Source organism: Anas platyrhynchos, chromosome 3, assembly GCF_047663525.1.
Source record: "Anas platyrhynchos isolate ZD024472 breed Pekin duck chromosome 3, IASCAAS_PekinDuck_T2T, whole genome shotgun sequence".
Lineage (NCBI taxonomy): Eukaryota > Metazoa > Chordata > Aves > Anseriformes > Anatidae > Anas > Anas platyrhynchos.
This window is the reverse complement of record NC_092589.1, coordinates 15,984,098-16,001,755: the sequence shown is the minus strand read 5'-3', so window position 1 is coordinate 16,001,755 and position 17,658 is coordinate 15,984,098. Positions and strand designations below refer to the sequence as shown.

At 39.8% G+C, this 17,658-nt stretch overlaps 2 protein-coding genes and 1 long non-coding RNA gene across 3 annotated transcripts in view; 1 reads left to right on the top strand and 2 right to left on the bottom strand.

Moving 5' to 3' along the window:
• LOC119716579 (uncharacterized) overlaps window positions 1-13,393 on the bottom strand; it is a 15,286-nt gene extending 1,893 nt beyond the window's left edge. The window contains exons 1-4 of the long non-coding RNA XR_005264856.2: window positions 13,042-13,393; window positions 11,377-11,509; window positions 5,502-5,601; window positions 1,536-1,622 (exon numbers count right to left, since the gene is read on the bottom strand). This is a non-coding gene — a long non-coding RNA (uncharacterized lncRNA). The remainder of the gene's footprint in view (window positions 1-1,535; window positions 1,623-5,501; window positions 5,602-11,376; window positions 11,510-13,041) is intronic.
• Window positions 1-16,256, top strand: part of DZANK1 (double zinc ribbon and ankyrin repeat domains 1) — a 21,520-nt gene extending 5,264 nt beyond the window's left edge. The window contains exons 8-22 of the mRNA XM_027453566.3: window positions 30-115; window positions 446-563; window positions 1,486-1,599; window positions 1,896-1,988; window positions 3,625-3,747; window positions 4,777-4,941; window positions 5,533-5,761; window positions 8,486-8,589; window positions 10,728-10,802; window positions 11,720-11,816; window positions 12,975-13,063; window positions 14,198-14,278; window positions 14,835-14,962; window positions 15,201-15,275; window positions 15,498-16,256. Of these exons, the coding sequence (XP_027309367.3) occupies window positions 30-115; window positions 446-563; window positions 1,486-1,599; window positions 1,896-1,988; window positions 3,625-3,747; window positions 4,777-4,941; window positions 5,533-5,761; window positions 8,486-8,589; window positions 10,728-10,802; window positions 11,720-11,816; window positions 12,975-13,063; window positions 14,198-14,278; window positions 14,835-14,962; window positions 15,201-15,275; window positions 15,498-15,663 (1,743 nt within the window). The 3' untranslated portion in view covers window positions 15,664-16,256. The remainder of the gene's footprint in view (window positions 1-29; window positions 116-445; window positions 564-1,485; window positions 1,600-1,895; window positions 1,989-3,624; window positions 3,748-4,776; window positions 4,942-5,532; window positions 5,762-8,485; window positions 8,590-10,727; window positions 10,803-11,719; window positions 11,817-12,974; window positions 13,064-14,197; window positions 14,279-14,834; window positions 14,963-15,200; window positions 15,276-15,497) is intronic.
• Window positions 15,471-17,658, bottom strand: BIRC5 (baculoviral IAP repeat containing 5). The gene is made up of 4 exons (XM_027453574.3): window positions 17,487-17,658; window positions 17,272-17,381; window positions 17,040-17,157; window positions 15,471-16,779 (listed from the first exon to the last, which is right to left on the bottom strand). Exons 1-4 carry the CDS (start codon window positions 17,613-17,615, stop codon window positions 16,696-16,698), a joined length of 441 nt encoding a protein of 146 aa, XP_027309375.2. The 5' UTR covers window positions 17,616-17,658; the 3' UTR covers window positions 15,471-16,695.

Genomic DNA, 17,658 nt, shown 5'->3' with positions numbered 1-17,658 from the left:
TTAATGCTAAAGAATTGCCTTTTTTTTAGTTTGCTAATTCTTCTGTGGTGACTAGCCGAAAAAGCATAGCAAGCACACAGGTGGCAAGGATCCAGAGGGAGACGAATTTCCTCAGGTAAGTGACTTCTGCTTTTAACATCTTTGTCCTTGGAAGGTAACAGAGCAATTGCTACTAGCAACCAAGTTGATAATACTGTGAGACTCTATTAAAAATTAGGAAAGACAAAGCAGATACTGGCTTATAGCAGCAGAATATGATCTAGTTCAGTGTTTTGAAAATTCTCTCTCTTATATATAATTTTATTTTCATATCAGTGTTTAATATTATAAACTTTCTTACCATCCTTTTAAAAATTCCTAACGCTTGTACGATCACAGGAAAAGCTATCTTTTCAAATTAGAAAAAATACCAAAACAAGCTGAGCTAGTTTGCTCTTATTCTCAGATGTGCACACTGTTCTGCACCTCGCCTGTCTGACCCCTTGGCTCACTTCTGCCAGGAATGTGGATCTCCTATCCCACCTGTGCCAGTACGTCACTTCCCGCCCCCTGAAGGAGCACAGGTCAGCAAAAATCATAACACAACAAATCCTCTTCATAGGACCAACCTTCCTCAGCAAACTACATATTCACTATTTAGTCACAGTTTCTTTTAGGGCGTTCTGCTTGTTTTGTTTTAATTTGTTTTGTAACTTCAGCAGTGGATCCAAAGTAATTCTTAAATGATGGACAAAATTAACCATGGATTACTTCAAGTGCCATATATTTTAATAAGGATAACATCAAAAAGGTAAATTTGTGTTTTATTCACTTCTGTTGGGAAACATCACCAAATTCAACTTCCTGCAACAACCACCACTACATCTTCAGGATCTGCATGTGCATCTTACTCCAGTGCTGACTAGTGGAGTTAGTAACTAGTATTTGTGTCATAGCTGTAGAAGATCCATCTAGTTTGCCTGAAGATTTTAACAGTGGTATGTGTGCATATGCAAGAACACCCTGAGCTTTTACAGTGCTGCCTATAACTGTCTTCCGTGATCTCTTTTCATGAAATAGTAACCCTATCTAACAAGTCAAAGGTGATTTTTTTTTTCTGTATCCTCAAAAAGATGTCTTGTCTGGAACAATGCTGTAGTCTCAAGTGATGACTGTAAATATTCAGCACCTCTTTAGATGAGGTTCATAGTTACAAGGATTTGAAATACCTACACACATATTATGGTAGCATTTAAATCTACTGAAAAGTAATTCAACACCTTTCTGGCACACGTAATAGTCATCACTAAAGCATTCTCATTCTGGTTGTCTTTGTGATTTCTCAATAGTCTTTGACCTTTATATCAGCACCATTTTCCTGTCAATTGCTGTGTTTACAGTGACTGCTGCTGATATAGACTTTAATAAGCAAAATATTGAAAATCTCACGATAAACTTAATGATCTAATCACGGTCCTTAATAAGGTACAATGTGTCTTCTTTCAGATGGCACCATGTCTTGAATGCAGACATCTCGTGCCAATGAATACTCCCACCTGCATTGTATGTGAGTCACCAATAGCTCCACAGCTGCAGCCCCAAACCAACATCTGCTTGAAGGTAATTGACGAAGCAATCTGAAACTAATGTATAAAAAGGTCTGGAGTTACTGATAACAGATCTCCCAAGTGACCTGTACCACAGCTTAAACAAAACTGGCACCAAGATACGCAAATTTGTGATGACTAGGCAATATGGCTCAACTAAAACTTAACTCCACAGCACAGACTTGAAGAATCTCTTCTGTCTGCAGAGCTGAATAACCACAGCACTTTCTGTGATCAAGTCCTCTTCTTATTATTGTTGCTAACAGTTTTCAAATACCATGTGAAACATATTCTTTTTCTATTTAAAAGGGCAAAGTACTTTGTCAGGCATGCGGCACAGGAAATCCTCTTCACCATAAATATTGTGTGACTTGTGAAAGCAAACTGCCTGAAGCACAGATGGTAAGGCTTCTTGCATCAATTGCAGTTGGGTTACTCAAGTCAAAACATAAAGTTATTTTCTTTTGAAAAATGAATTACTATCCCTTTGTGCCTATATTACAAAAGCAGAGAATCCCTCCCACACGCCATGTTCCAGACCAGAACTCTCACTGATATGCCATCACAAATACCATGCTAAATATTATAAATATACCCTACACCTCCAAATTTCTCCTGTGGAAGTCAGGATTGCAAAGCTCAGAATGCACTTAAAAAACAGAGACTCTTTGGGAGTCCTGCTGGTATCCAAATCATTAATTGCAATACAGAACTTGAGTAGATACATCCAAAAGATCATTCTCATTCATCTCAATTACTTTTTGAAAACAAAATAATCTTTTACCTTATTTTTGTTAACTCAATTTGCTGCTGCCCCTATGCACATACAGCTACTGTGCTTGTATTTGTCAGTGATTCTGCACTGAGGGGAGAAACACAATCAATGTTCCCCTAAAATCACTGTCTGTTTCAACTCCCAGTTTAGCTTACTTACTTATTGGATTCCTTGGTAAAAAGAGGTCTTACATAAAAAGCTTAAGATATATTTCACTTAGGCCACATTTCAGCCAGTGAAGGGTCATTTCAAAGTGAATTTCAGATGAAATCTGTACCTATTAAAGAAGATAATCATGTATTTAACTGCTTCACTGAATGCAGATGTGAATGTGTAACCACATAAAGTTAGGCATATGACTTTAATGGCGAGCTCTGTAGAAGCTAAGAGAAATTTCACTGCTCACTGAATTACTATTAATAGCAATCACAAATGTTACTAGTTATAGTGATTAATTAGTAATTAGCGATGACCAATAACAAATCCTGAATAATTGATCATTAGTAATGAAACTGGTTACTATTATTATTAATAACCATTAAGTACTGTTAATGGTTATAAAATAATTTAGACTAATAACATGCTTGGACTTATATCCCTGTTAGACTCCTGAGGCAAAACCAAACAAAACATTTTAAGACTTGTTTGTCCTAGCTAGGATCTATACTCAACCTCCAAGTTTCAGCTGAAAAATCTGTTTTCTTTTGTATACCCATATAAGTTAATTGTAGTGGGAAAACTAGGTAATATATAACTTGTATGAGGTAAAAGGGTACAAAAATATTTATGTAGCAAATATCAAACTGGGAAAAAAAACTTGTTTTCTGAACACACTCCTCCCACCATACCACAACAAAGACTTTAAAAGGTAGTAAGAAAAATAGCAGTTGTGTTTTGGATTTGAAAGTACAAGTTTATCAGCAGAGCAACCTCCCTGTTTATTTCAAGTGTACTTACACATTGGGCCATATTAATGAAGTACTCAATATAAATTAAGGACACAACTGATAAGGAAATAATTTTTTTTGCACTTATTCCTACTAAAACAATCAATCAAACAAATTAATGCCACATTTTACAGTGCTTTTGAAATGTTGCAAGTTAGATCAAAATCAGTCTGTTGCTTATTCTACATTGAAATAATTCTTTTAGACTGCACATTATTTTATCAAAGTTGTTTAATTTTCTATTTTGCCTTAGTTAGCTACTGAACTTTTCTTTATAAGAAGTGGTTTCTGCCTGATGTTTGTTTTGTTTTACTAGCACGTGCTTCAAAGAGATACCCCCCCACCTTATAGCAGCCAGCAAGGGAAGACAATTTCCTGCTCAAAATGCAATCGTGTTAACCAGTGTGACGCTCGTTTCTGTGACTGGTGTGGAGCCAAGGTACATGCTGTTGGTGTTTGCGTTGACAAATCTGGTTTTACTCTTCTATGAGCTGAAACACTTTCAATCTTCTATTTGCAAAACTCTTATCAGTTAGTACATAGCTTATTATTATCAAAATACTTGCTTAAAGCACATAGGATAATATAAAGAAACATTAAATGCTCAGGTTAATTAAAAAGTTCTTGACCTTACTTTTGTCAATGACTTAGGGTTTTAGAGATGTAAATAAATTGCTGTGGGGCCAACGAGCATCACCTCATTGCATCAGATAAGATGCATTAGCTGCGTACTCCACCAGAGTAGCTTATCCATCAAAGGCTAAAGCATAGGCTAACCTAACTCAAGTTTTCCCACAACTACACTGGGCCATGATCATCTGTACAGGGAATTACCAGAGATAAGATGATGCATGTGGTTCTTTTGGCTGAAGACCTCATTAACTTCAGTAAAGACAAGTGTTTTGTCAACTGATGCTCTGTTGAGTTTTGCATGGTACAACCAACGTGAACATTTTCTTTGGGCATGTATTTTGTTTGTAGTGTTTCAAGGTAACATCACACTGGTGGAGAATAACATTTTTTTTTAACATGAGCTGAGTCTACATAAAATTTTAAGCAGTCCCCTGCATGCATGCACAATTATTGCTATCTATACTGTTCCAGGAAAGCTCAAAAGCTTAAAACTGGAAGGGTTTCAGTCAGTATTTGGTATTAGAGCACCACACTAGTAATGACAGGGTTTTGACAAAGAACATAAATGTTTTTGGAAGTATACATTAAAAATAATATACCAAAATAGTAAATCTGTCTGGAAAAAACGTTTGCCTCCTTAACACAGTGCTGAGATCACTAAAGATTCACTGTCTTGCATCTGCTGGTGTGTTAACAGTTTGGTACCCTAGTTACTATTCTAACCACTTTAGGTATTCTTATTTTGCTTCCTTTTAATCTGTGTCATTGTTTTTATCTCTCCTGAAATGCTCATCGTACGTTTCTGTAGTAACAAGTGTTTCGTTAAACTTTCCAGCCTGATCCTCCTCCGTGCTACTTTTCTTGTTTCAAGTGTGGTACAGACAACCGTCCATATGCTCGGTTCTGTGCGTTCTGTGGTGTTTACATAGAGCCCCCATCAAGGGTGAGCTCCCAGAATGGAGTTCTCATGGATGCTGGGGACTCGCTGAGGTTTTCTGAGGTAAGACACACAGTATTACAAAACCAGGCTTGAACACAGCTAAAGGATAGGCCAGTCCACTACTGGTATAAATCAACACAGCTTAACTTCTTTTTTAAGATGTTTCTGTGAGAATTCTGGACCAAAACCAAGCATATGTTTATTCTGAGAGCCATTTTCTGCAAAAATGTAGCCTTAGCCAAAGGCTTTAAAAGCCTCATTCTAAATATCAAAGTGGGAAACTAGCAGTTTTTCAAAAGTTTTCATTCTGTAAGTATTTTATCTTACTACTTATGAATTACTGTGTCCTACTAATACAAAGTAATCCTTCATGCATTGAAAACTGTGTTCTAAGAAGAGACCATAACACTTAGCAAGGACAGCTAAACAACCTGATTCTTCTGACAGTCATGAAGAGTTTTGCTTTCTTGAATATTTGTGATAAATCACATCATCGTTACTGATTGGTAATTATAATCAGTAATCGTTAATGATTCTCCCTTCTAGCTTTGTCATTCTTTACAATTTTTAGTTTATTTTTGCTTGTAAGTCATTTAATTACATCTACTTATTTTACTTACACTTTTTCTTCCCCTTCACACTCTCCCACAGACTAAACCACTTCAAGCTCAAGTTGCCTGGCAGTCTCTTCCTATTTCCTTGTCCAAATCACGAGTAGATCTAAAAGAAACAGAAGATAAAGGAACCCAAACCATTGGACTTTTTTACCCATCTAGCAAACTGTTGGAAAAGAAGGAACTTGAGCTGATTTTACACAAAGAAAAGCTGGAGAAAATGAGTGATCATAAGCCTCTCCTGACAGCCATCAGTCCCGGAAAAGGTTAGGAAGAGTTTGATTTTATGTAATCATAAAGAAAAATTCTTAGTCAAAACAAAGCTGTGAAATATGAGTTTGTTTTTCTTCATAAGATTATAGTCTATGGAATGTGCCATCAGCAGGTCACTAACTTCTTTACAAATCTGTCTTTCCAACTGGAAATGCAGTGCCTTAGAAATTAGATCACCGATCTCCAATAATAGCTAAAAGAAAGCCTGGCAACAATCATCAAAGTTGTGGCTAACAAGTCCTGTACATTTTTACTAGCTTGCTAGTAGTTTGATTTTTTTTTTAGATCCCACAAGATCAGGGGCATGCGTGTCCTATATTTGAATTGGAAACCACTGAACAACCCCTATTCCATGCCAAAAGTTAAGTTCGGTTAGTACTGCGATAGAGCCTGCTGGGAGTATTATTTAACAAAACTCTGATGTGCTGGAGGTTGTAGCATTTGAAAAATACGATGAGACACGTCTATGTGAAAAATCTGTTTGGAATGCTGTTGTGAAATAAATGATACAAGTCTTGGAAGCAACACAAACTAAAACAGAGAAACGGATTCTTAACAGCATTACAAGAAATAAGAGTTGGTAGACATTTTGAGAGCTCTTGTAGTCCCCTTTTTCCATCCCCCTAAGGTATCTGTCTCACTGCAGAGACCATCCATGCGGGGACTACTGTATCACTACTGCAGACTGCTTTGTTTTGCAGTTTCTGGTTTGGTCAGCAGGAGTTCTTTGTGGAATCACTTGACTGCTGTCAACCCCTCAGGCCATTAGCACCCAAGAGATAAATAACTCTGATAATGAATGTTAGAATTTCCTGTTTTGACCCTGTATATAAATATGAACGTGATGCACTTTTGTTTTTTAAATTATTACTAGAGAATTTTTTTTTCCTACTCGCTTGCTCTGAAATGTGGCATGTTCTCTTGGAGACATGACTGTGGGAAATAAAACATTTGACTCGACTCAACATGTGAGGGAGCTTAATCTATTCAGAGATCATAAAGGACTGGCCTACAATAATACTGAGAAAAAAATAGTAACACTAAACATTCATGTGTCTGTGTCAGAAGTCCAGCTCTTGACTTGTAAGAGAACTCCATTTACTAGGAAAGGTTGGGAATAAATTCTGGTTTTGTCCTACACCAGACTTGTTAATTTTTTTCCAGTTAGAAACATCAACTTTGTTGAAGGTGCACTGTGTAATGCATTCTCCTTCAGACACTGCCAAGGCCTGGGGAATATATTTCATTCTATAAATCAATAAACGTCTGCTACAGTCAAATATTTCCTGCTGCTCTATTTCCTTGATGCTAAGCTGCCTAAAGGGCTTGACACTACATATATCAACAAGACCGTATGCTATCACACCAAGAAATCTTGTTTACATAGGCCAGATTGTTCTGTTTTTCTTGAATTCAAATAGTATCAGACATTTGATATTAAAGTTATTAAATGCAAGTGATTTAATAAGCAATTTGTTGTTGCTGTCCTTGACCATATCAACCATTAACTAACCTTCTTCTCTGTTGTGAGGATTAAAAATAAACTCTTAGGACAGGGTGAAATAACAAAAGCACCAAAATACAAATCCTCTGATGCGTACTGTATTTCTTTCTTTTTGCTGTATTCTCATTCTGTTTTGAACAGAAGCCAAGTCATTTACCAGGTAAACTTTACAAAGAAACCTCCCCTTTTCCACTCTAACAATCTGTAAATCGTGTGATCTAGGTGTAAGCAACAGCATGTATTGAAGTATTCTATCAACGCTGCCCAAAAGCCTTTTAGATGTAATAAAAAGTCAAAAGTGCAAGAATATGTTCCTGGCCATCTGGAATTTTTTTTTTTTTTTAAATGAAAGCAAGCTGAGGACCTAGGCTAGTCATCAACCAGTTTATTGCAAATAATACTGACATCCCTGGAGGGATCACTCGTAAGGTAGTACCATGGCTTAGATTTTTAATTAGTATTTTCAACTTGTATTCAACTTGGTTTTTACAATTTATGTTGCTCTGTGGGTCAACCATCCTTCTTTTTTATATTCCTTTAAGCTGCCTGACAACTAAGACTTGCGGTTTTAGTTTGTCATAATTTCTACCAGCTCTGACTTGGAAAGACTCCTTCAAGCACAAAAATCCCTGTGCACTTGTGTTTTCTCTTGTAAATGTCAGAGAGCAGCCCTTCTGGCTTGGCTTCTTTTCACTCTTATGAGCTTCACTTACTGTGACGGGACAGATAAGGTCAGAGCAACTTCACTGTGTAAGCTAATCAAGGTTACCCTGCCTACCCAATTTATTTACAACAAAATAAATCATACGCTGTACTTCCCATAAGTGTGCTCAAAAATAGATTTATCCTGATAACAATCATTAAGAATGAGACCAAGACCTTTTATTTCTTTCTCTAATGAAAACAGAAAGCTGCTGTGAAAGTAGTTGGATAATAGATGCAAAAATTCTGAATGGCTTAAGCTGAGTTTTGAATACAGGAGCAACAAGTGTTTCATGCCCTGTACCAGCATAACAGTATGGTAACTCTTTCAAAGAGATTCTGACAGGCAAAAGAGCAGGAATGCTGAAGCTTTTAACACGCTCTCCCATATAAAATTGAAATGAATGCAGTGAAAATCTGCTATTTTTTAAATCATTTAATCAGATGAGTAGAAGAAATGTTAACCACAATCTCAAGGATTTTTTTCTCCTGCTTAACTCTCTCTGATCAGGTTACTGGAGAAAGCAGCTGGATCATGTCTGTGCTCACCTTAGAAGCTACGCCCAGAACAACCTTGAATTCAGAGCACTGATTGGAGAACCTCGAATGGGAAAGGTAGGAAGGGCCTTGTGAGTAATATCTTCCTGTGCAGTGTCATGAAAAGAATATTTTGGCTGCTAGATAAACACTGGAAAAATAAATACCTCTGTTTTCTTTAGACCTAAACTTGTTTATATGTGGGGATGTTTGTTTTTGTTGTTCCATTTCTTTCTTAGTCTTTCACTGAAGATTTTTTCTGCTTTCTTTTTAATATGGCAGTTTCTTTTCTTCTCTCACCTCACAGCTATAAGAGAAGTGATAGAAGCCAGAAAGCTCTTGCTCAGCTGCTTTTACAGAATCCTGCAGCAGGCAATCAAGAAAAAGAAGAGCCAACTGACATCTGTGTAGTTGGTCAGTTAAATAAACCCTGCTAGAAATTGGATTTAGATGATATGTTTGTCCCAACTTAGAGCTAGATTACACCAGCAGATAGCAGTAATTCTCTTTGGTTATATAGCCTACTTCTAATGTAAACTATACCAGTAGTGGAAGAGTGTATTCCTTCCATACTGGAGACGTGGCCTTCAGTGCACCAACCTGCATGATAATGATTAAAAGGGTGATAGCAACCAAAGGCGGAAACTGGAGACCCTGCCTAAAGAGTCCTAGAAGACAGGGCTGGAATGACTGAGAGATCATTTGGTCCCTGTCCTGAGAGAGGAACAGCTCTGCCTAAACGGTTCCTGACAGATGTTTGTCTTGAAGCTTTTAAAATTCACCAACAATGGAGATTTCACAATTGCCCCAGGCAGTCCATTTCTGCGCTCAATTATCCTTTACAGTTCAGCTGAAGCACTGTATTGCTTTCTTTGGCAGCTCTGCTGGATTAAGGAGTTGCTTCCCCCCCTCACTGCTTCCTGGTGATGCCAGCACAACTGCTTGTGCCAATGGCCTGTCTACTGGGATCAATGAACTGACCCAGGCTAAAAATAGTTGGAAAAAAGGAAAGAAAAGAAAAGGAAAAAAAAAAAAAAAGGTGCATCAGTGCTAGTAAAAAAAAAAAAAAAAAGCCGTAAGTAGGATGCAGGCAGAAGTAGGGTTGGCAATTCCTTAAGCTGGCATAGATACTGGGAAGCTCTTTCTTGGTGACTGACCTGAATCTCCCACTACAGTTTAAACTCACTACATCTTATCCTGACCTGAGAGAAACGGCATATCAATCAAAAAAAAGTTATTGTAGCACATAGAAACAACTCTAGAAAAGCTAATGAATACTAAGGATGACAAATGTAATTGGTATTTGGTCACATTATTTTTTTGGGAGGCTTAACAGCAGATATTTTGCATCCAAATTACATCTGAGACCTCTTTGGTACACCAGTGTGTTCAGAAACTAATGCAAATATAAACATAAAAGATATCTGCTTGGTATAGGTGGTACAGGACATGAGGTGTAGGTCCACTGCAACTCATTTCCTTTGCCAGAGGATTCAGAAGGATATGCCTGAATCACCTAGAACTGGCTACTCCTGCTGCTTTTCTGGCCTTTTGTCATTCTATTGTCTTGAAATCACTGCCTACAGAAATAACAGAAGCGCTTCAAAGTAGATGCCAACTCTCTGGGTTCAATGCCTTGTTATCAGTTATCATACAGATTAGAGATAAAATCAACCTTATCTCAGGATTCCCGACCTGCTGCAATATAACATTGTCTGCTTCATTTCAATTCTGTATAATCCTGTCCATTTGTTTATATAGCTTCAAGAGACTCGTCAGCACTACACTTTTAAAGATATAGAAAGTTACTTATGTTTTAGTACAGCTTGTACCTCCACAGGCTGGTACAACTAAAGCAGCAGCCACTTCTTCTGGCGTGGGGAATCTTAAGGACCACACGGCCTTTCATGCAACTGCAAAGTTTGGGTGGAAAAATGACCACACTTTCATGAAACATAGCATTACCACATCTTTTATATTAATTTGGCAGTTCTGTCATTCTGATGTTCCCAGCTACTCAAAACGCCACCTGTCCCTTCCTCACATAAGTACAGGTGCCACTTCAGAAACAGGCAAAGGTCACTGGCCGTGTGTGATTTTGTGCATTGGCTCCACAATAAACATCAGCAGCCCATCACTGTGACTTATTCCTAAAAATTATTTGTGTCCTTTTTGTAAGAGATACTAACATTTGCTCGGTTGCTCTTTCCCTACAGATTACTTCTGCTGCCATCTGTGAGAACGACTATCAAGTCACTGTTACCTTAAATTACGCTCTTGCCAGTAACAAGGTCAGTCTGGGGGATGCGGCTGGTTGTTAGGCAGCTGGTCTAAAGCTGTTGCTAGAGCAGTCAGAGTAACACTGATACATTTTAAATTCAGGTCTAAACAAGAAATTCTTTTGTTTGCAAGGTGTTAACTCATCACTTCAGAGAAAAGAGTCTTTTTCTTTTCTTTTGGAGCTGGTTGAACAGGTATCTTTATATGATTAAGCCAGGCTTCATGGATATGTTGCTATCCTCTTGTATTTCGTTAGTTTTCTAGTAATATTGACATTCTTCTTTCTATTGATGTTTAGTCATTCTAGCACCCCTTAGCTCCTGATCTTAGAACCTCCTTTTCTTCAGTCCACATATTGTGCTCTTAAGAAACAAGCTTAGTGATTTTTAATAGTTTGGAGATAACATTTACCAAATCTCCTGTTAACAGTATTCAAACACTTAAAATCCCTACCTCCGGAATCACCACGTTCCAAAAAAAAAAACACCCACGTATTCATTTCCAGCTTTTCAAAGAGGAAAATCTGCCATTTCAAAGATCCAAAATTAAGACTGTATCTGTTGTGTAGAATCTTAAAAAGCTTACCTTGCCAAATAGTGCCTGGAAAGGAGTATCACATCATTTCACAAGTGAGGAATTAGTCAGATTTCTCAGCTGGCAGTGGCACTTCCACTTGGATGAGAATCGAATCTTTTTTTCAGTGAGGTTGTATTAGTTTCTAAAAAATCAAAACAAACTAACACGTAGTTTAGGAAAAAACAGTACATTATGTTGTGTCAAAACAGAGTTTAATTACAGATGATCATGTTTTATGCTAATTTGAGACTGATTTAAAGCCTATATAATTTTTTATTGTTTTGTGCTTCTGAGTTTATAACAGCATTGCATGATAGTCTGATCAGCTTCCTGCATTTTGATGATCCTACAGGATATTCATACCAGTAAACCAGTGAAATTCAATAATCATTACCTAAATAGCGTAACAGAAGACAGAGATGATCTGGATGGCAGCCAGACTAGTTTTGGTGAGATTCTTTTTCTGTCTTTATGATATAACAAACGTAGTCAAGAACAGGGAACTAGTGCTTACAGACTGGGACAGGCACATTAATAAATTGGCACATTCTGCACCTTCCGAAGTTGATCTTTAAGTCTCAAAATGTGTTTGAGTTGTGATTTCAGCAATACACAGACTGGCAAAAGCTTGTGGGTATGATTCATCTCTAGAGGACAGCTGGAGAGGTCACTAAACTGCAGCCACTGCTCAGTGCAGTGTTTTTATTCTAGCGATAAACATGCTCTGCATATTCTTTACCAATACAAGCCATAAGCACCAATATCATCTACATTTGAGCTATGCCAGGGACTTCAGCATTGGTACATTTCGTAAAGATAAGAAATGCTGAAATACATCAATTCTAGTTTTCAGAGATGCTTACTATGCATTTCCCATTGATGTCAGTAGCTGCTCAGCCTTTAAGGCAACTCATACGGGACTTTGGTTTCCATTGCATAAATTATTTGTAAATTCAGCATTAGAAAGCAGAAATGCCTTGGGTGTCAGCTGACATTTCAGTTCACGTACATATTGAGGCCACTTTGTGCTTCTACTGTGAGACTTTGCAAACAGCAGTTGGAGCTGGTTTTCCAGACTGCCAATGATGTGGCTGTGCTTCCAGGCTCCAGTAGCACCAACTCACAGGGTCCCCACATGCTTCACAATTTATCAGTCCTCCTGCGCAGCGGTAGATTGCGTGTCTTAAAAATAATGGACATGCATATCTACTAAAGGTCCTCTAGTCTTGTTCTTAAATATCTGGGAACTAAACAGCATTGAAAGAATTGTGAGGTTTTTGGTCAAAACAATTCATGAATCCAAGTCAAGCCTGTTGAATAGCTGCAGCTAGTTAAAAGACTCAAACCCCCAGAACTCTACATTTCATTGAATCTTAACTTCCAAATAGCAAGTTTCTAAGTCTGCTTGAGTGCAAACCTTTTGTTAAAACCAGTCTGATCTGCAACAAATATTTCATCACTTTCTCTTGTAGAAAATTTATAAATATTGCCTTCATTTCAGCACAAAATAAAATATTTTTTGGATAAATTATTTCCAGATTTTTCTCCCCCCGAGTTCTTGTTAGGATACCGACTTTGAATTGTTTGCTTGTTTCCCTTTCTGGTAGGCAAAGAAGATCACGATCTTTCACATTCAAGAGGCAAAATAAAGAGAACAAAGTCAAGAACACTTACAGAAAAAGAAGATAAGCTCCCTGTAAATATCTTCTGCTGGTACAGAAAAATAAAAGAAATAGATATAGAGCAGCACTAATATGAAGGAGGGCATCCAAGGATAAAAATAGAAAGCTTTTAACACTAACAAGGGAAGCGGGGGGGAACAAACAAAAGTCCAACTTAATATAAAACCTGAAAAACCGATGGCTGACATTTATTGCAAAACTGGAAATAGACAAGCTTTGTTCTTACCAAGAGCTTAATTAGATGGCTCTCCTTGTTTTTTGATCCATTCTGTTTTAATGACACAGCACCAGGTCTAAGCTGTTGCAGACTGATTTTGTTACAAGTTTTTCTAAGAAGCAGCACCAGAAGGAGGTGTTGCCATCTTCCCTTGACACCTGGCTCTGACTCCACAGGACATAACCTTAGCTGTGTCATAGCTGCCATTTGCACAGTCTGGCTGAACGAAACCCATACCTAAAAAAGCAAGCTTTTATTTAGGTCAGCTCTGTTTTTTCATCAAGCTGAAGTGCCAGCACAAGTATGGGATACCTTAATGCAAGAAGCAAGCTTTATTTCCACTAGAGACCAAACATCCTGGAAGCATTGCTGAATTAACATTGTCAGTAATGGCAGAGAATGTTTGAAAAGTGCAATGTGCTGTTATCTAGGTTTGGATCACTTCGCTAACTCAATGAGTAGAAGATGTAGAGCTTTGTGATAGTCCAGAGAAAAATGCTTGGCCAAGCTATTGGGCTTTTGAAAGGGGAAAAGAAGGAGGTAGAAGGATGGGAAAATAAGAAAAAAAAATATATATATATTTCTGGTTTTAAGATTTGGTTAACTAACTTCTGCAAGGCAAGTATGTTAAATTTCTAAATAAAACACTTCCACTGGTTCTAGAAGCCTCAGACATAGGTGTATCGATGTAAAGCTGATAATTTGCAGATTCAAGACTTGAGATAATAGCCTAGGTTATCCAACATTTGCTCAGAATCCAAAATTCACACAGAAGGGTCATGGGTAATACTGAAGCTCAGCTATATGGCATTGTCCCCTCAGCTGCATTCATGCCATTGTGTGCATTTCCAACCTTTAGTCAAATGCAAGAAGAGCCCACTTGTATTTTCCCTGCATGAAATCTTAGCGGCTGTTTTCTGTGCTTCCACAGCCAGAGTCCAGACAACTGCTGGAAGAACTGGGTCCCCATGGCAAAGGAAGAATCACTTTGATAGAACGGTTGCTCAGAGAAGTAAGTTACTGCTTCACCTTACAGCTCTTCGACCATTTACTGCAATTAACGTCAGCCTGGCACACGACTTCAATCTCACGCTTAGGGGGCAGCATCCAAGCAGTACAGCAATCTTTAGGTTGAAAGAGCATTTTAAATGAGGAAAAAATACTTTACAGTTATTTTATCGTCCCAGTTTCTGTTTTACAGGTGTTTAGGGCATCCTTCTCTGGGTTTGGCAAAGCCACGCAGAAAGAAAAAAATATATGAATAATGTAGTTTAGGGTAAAGTCTTTTGTATAGCAAAATAAAGCACAACCTCTATGTTTTGGCTGTGCAGCAAGAGCATCTTGACCACGGGAATCTAGTTTGACTGTCCTTGCTATGCACACATACTCCGGTTTTGAGCTAGCAACCATTTTCAGAAGAAACATGAGGAATCAATTCCACAATTTGAGTATTTTTTCCCTTGAAAACAAAGACCATTTGCCAACATAAATTGGTGTTAAAGCCAGATGGAAGCTGAAGAACCTTTACGGCTTGTAACAGCTTACCTTCCCTCTCCTGCGCATCCCAGGGCGCTGACCCAAACTGCACCGGCGATGACGACCGACCTGCCCTGACAGTGGCTGTCCTTAACAGGCATGCAGAAGCGATCCCTCTTCTTGTGCAGAAAGGTGCTCACGTTGACCAGCAGTCAGGACTGTAAGTGAGCAGTGACTCTGTACCTCGGGTCTTTTGAAGTTTTACCAAAGAGGTGTTATTTCAGTTAAAAATGCTGTTCTATTCAATTCCTTTTCCCATTAACTTAATTCACACACCAAAGCCTATGAAAGATCACTGTGACTACTTTTTTATCTTCCTACTCATTTTCTATACCATTCCTTTATGTACCCGGATGGTTTCCTTCAGTATAAGAACACTGCTGATTCCTCCCATGCAGGTACAACAACACCGCCCTCCACGAGGCCGTTCTGCTTGGATTAGAGGGAGAGGAGTGCGTCCGAGCCCTGCTACGGTAAGTGTGCAGCTGGGCACCCACCCACAGCCCACCTGCACAGATCTGAAGGACCAGAGCCTGCCCCAGCCTCAGCGCCCTCATCGCAGCTGTCCTTGCAGGAAGAGGCATCCAGGAATCTGCAGCAACTCCACATCAACATTTACCTAGAAGCAACTTTACTAACTCCAGTAACTTGAAATGAATCTAAGTAGCTTAACACAATCTGTTCTTTATTTACAGCTGCAATGCAAGCATAAAAAAGAAGAATACAAAAGGGCAATCAGCATATGATTTGGCTGTTACAGATGGAAATAATGAAGTGATTTCATTGTTCGCAAGTAAGCTCGGAGAGGGAATGTTGGACGAACTTACGAAACCCAGGAGCATTGCTCTCATCAGTGTTTGATCGTGACGGCCTTCTCTCCAAAATGGAGCCTGAAGTTCTTTGAGGTTGGGAGAGCTTAAACCCACAAGTCCAGTTCTGTCTACTGACTTTGCTGAACCATGCAATCAACTCTGACTCTCTAACAGCTGCTTATTTCATACAACATTCTGCCACTCTTTCCCAGCAGTTCAGAGCACAATTCTTCACTACCTGTACTCTGTTCAGTGAGGTTTCTTTTCATTTCCAAGCACGCACAAGGAGAACGTTCAACCTTATCTTCCAAGGCATTAAAACATTTTAAGGCCACATAGTGAATACTAACTGACGGTTTGACACTTGAGCAACAGCACTACAAACTGTACTTTGATGGGGTTATTTTCCATTTTGAAGTTAAAACTGCATTTAGTGTAGCTCATTGTAATAAAGGTCAATGTTTTTTTTCCTCCAGAGAATTAAATAAAATTACTTCGCTATTTTGCCCTCCACTTTTAACTATAAACGCATCACCATGAGGCAGCAGACAGATAAAACCAGAAGTTCATGAGGACACTAAGCACACTAAGATTTGGTACATTGCTAGACATCATTAGCCAACACAATCCTAAATCCCTGAAGGAGTTTTTTTAAGGTCCTTCCCCTTTTTTGTTTTAAAAGTTACCCATATTCATTGGTACATTCAGTAAAAGAAATGGAAGTGTCTGCCAACTCTTGCAAGAAACGCAAGTTTTTGCAGCAAGGCTACCAGTACCCTCCAAAATAGGAACAACTAGGTTTACAAAAGAAATTAAGAACAAACGAAAACACAAGCTTTTAAACACTCCTAAATTAAACTAACTGGAAGAATAGGGGAATCCCTGCAGAAGAATATTATCTATGCAGTGCATCAGATCCCAGGTACTTCCTGGACAGACTCAAGTGAGAGAAGGAGCATCCAGAGTTGTTATGCTTCTCACAGGTGTGGCTCTTACAAAAGTGGTCCCAGGAAACAGTTGTTCAGTGGACGTGGCAGTGTCACAGGCCGTACACAAGACGGATGGCAGAGGCTGGTGCAGCCTAGGAGGCCAGCTTCTCTATTTCACGACGCACAGACTTGGCAGTGTCTTCAACCTCGGTCACCTTCTGCGAAATTTGTTTTTTCTGCAAACAAAAAAATAAAAGTCACTGCCTGCCGCTGCTTTGAGCGTCAGTTAGATTTCAGGGAGGGAGCGGGCTGTGTCTCTGGTGTGGCAAAGGCTGAGAACCAGCGGAGAACAAGCCATCTGAGCCAAAAGGAACCCTAGAAGCACCAAGCTAGTTTGGCAGTGGTGCAATAGGGAAGTGAGAGGCCAGGTAAACAGCCCTGAGACATGACACTGAACCACTTCCAGCCTCAGAGGGCACGGACAACGTTTACATACAATCGCATTCTTCATCCTCTCCTTGTCCAGCTTCAGGAACTCCTGCAGCGTCAGGCTGGCGGGATCCTTCTGTAGGGCGACAAACGCGCAGCCGGCGGAGTGCTTCTTGTGCTCCTCCCTACAACACAACAGCAGGAACCCACCCGGGGGGCTGCCAGCACCGCTCACACCCCCCCCAGCTCCCTCCCCTTCCCCGCTCCCTCCCCACCGGGGCAGCGGCCCCGCTCCTCACAGCGGGTCGTCGTCGGGCTCCCAGCCCTCCAGCTCCTTGAGGCAGAAGAAGCACTGCGCCACGTCGGGGCCGTTCTCGCTGGGGCAGTGCACGAAGCCGGCCGCCGCCATCTGCGGCCAGGGGGAGAAGGAGAAAAGGAAAAAAGGGGGGGGGGGGCGTCAGCGGGAGCCGCTGCCAGCCGCCGCCCCTCGCCCCCCCGCCGCCCCCGGGCTCACCCTGTCGGGCGTGCAGGCGCAGCCCTCGGTGAAGGGCCAGTTGCGGAAGGTGGCGACGCGGGTGGGGACGAGGTAGAGGCGCCAGGCTTCGGGCAGCACCTCCACCACCATGGGCGCCACAGCCGCCATGGTTCAAATGGAGGCGGTTGGTGAGCGGGGCAAGGCGGGAGCC

Coding starts and splice junctions, on each gene's coding strand:
- BIRC5 (XM_027453574.3), bottom strand. CDS start 17,615: ATGGCGGCTGTGGCGCCCATGGTGGTGGAGGTGCTGCCCGAAGCCTGG. Junction 17,382..17,486: donor GCGCCTGCACGCCCGACAGG/GTGAGCCCGGGG, acceptor CCCTGGCCGCAG/ATGGCGGCGGCCGGCTTCGT. Junction 17,158..17,271: donor GAGCCCGACGACGACCCGCT/GTGAGGAGCGGG, acceptor GTTGTGTTGTAG/GGAGGAGCACAAGAAGCACT.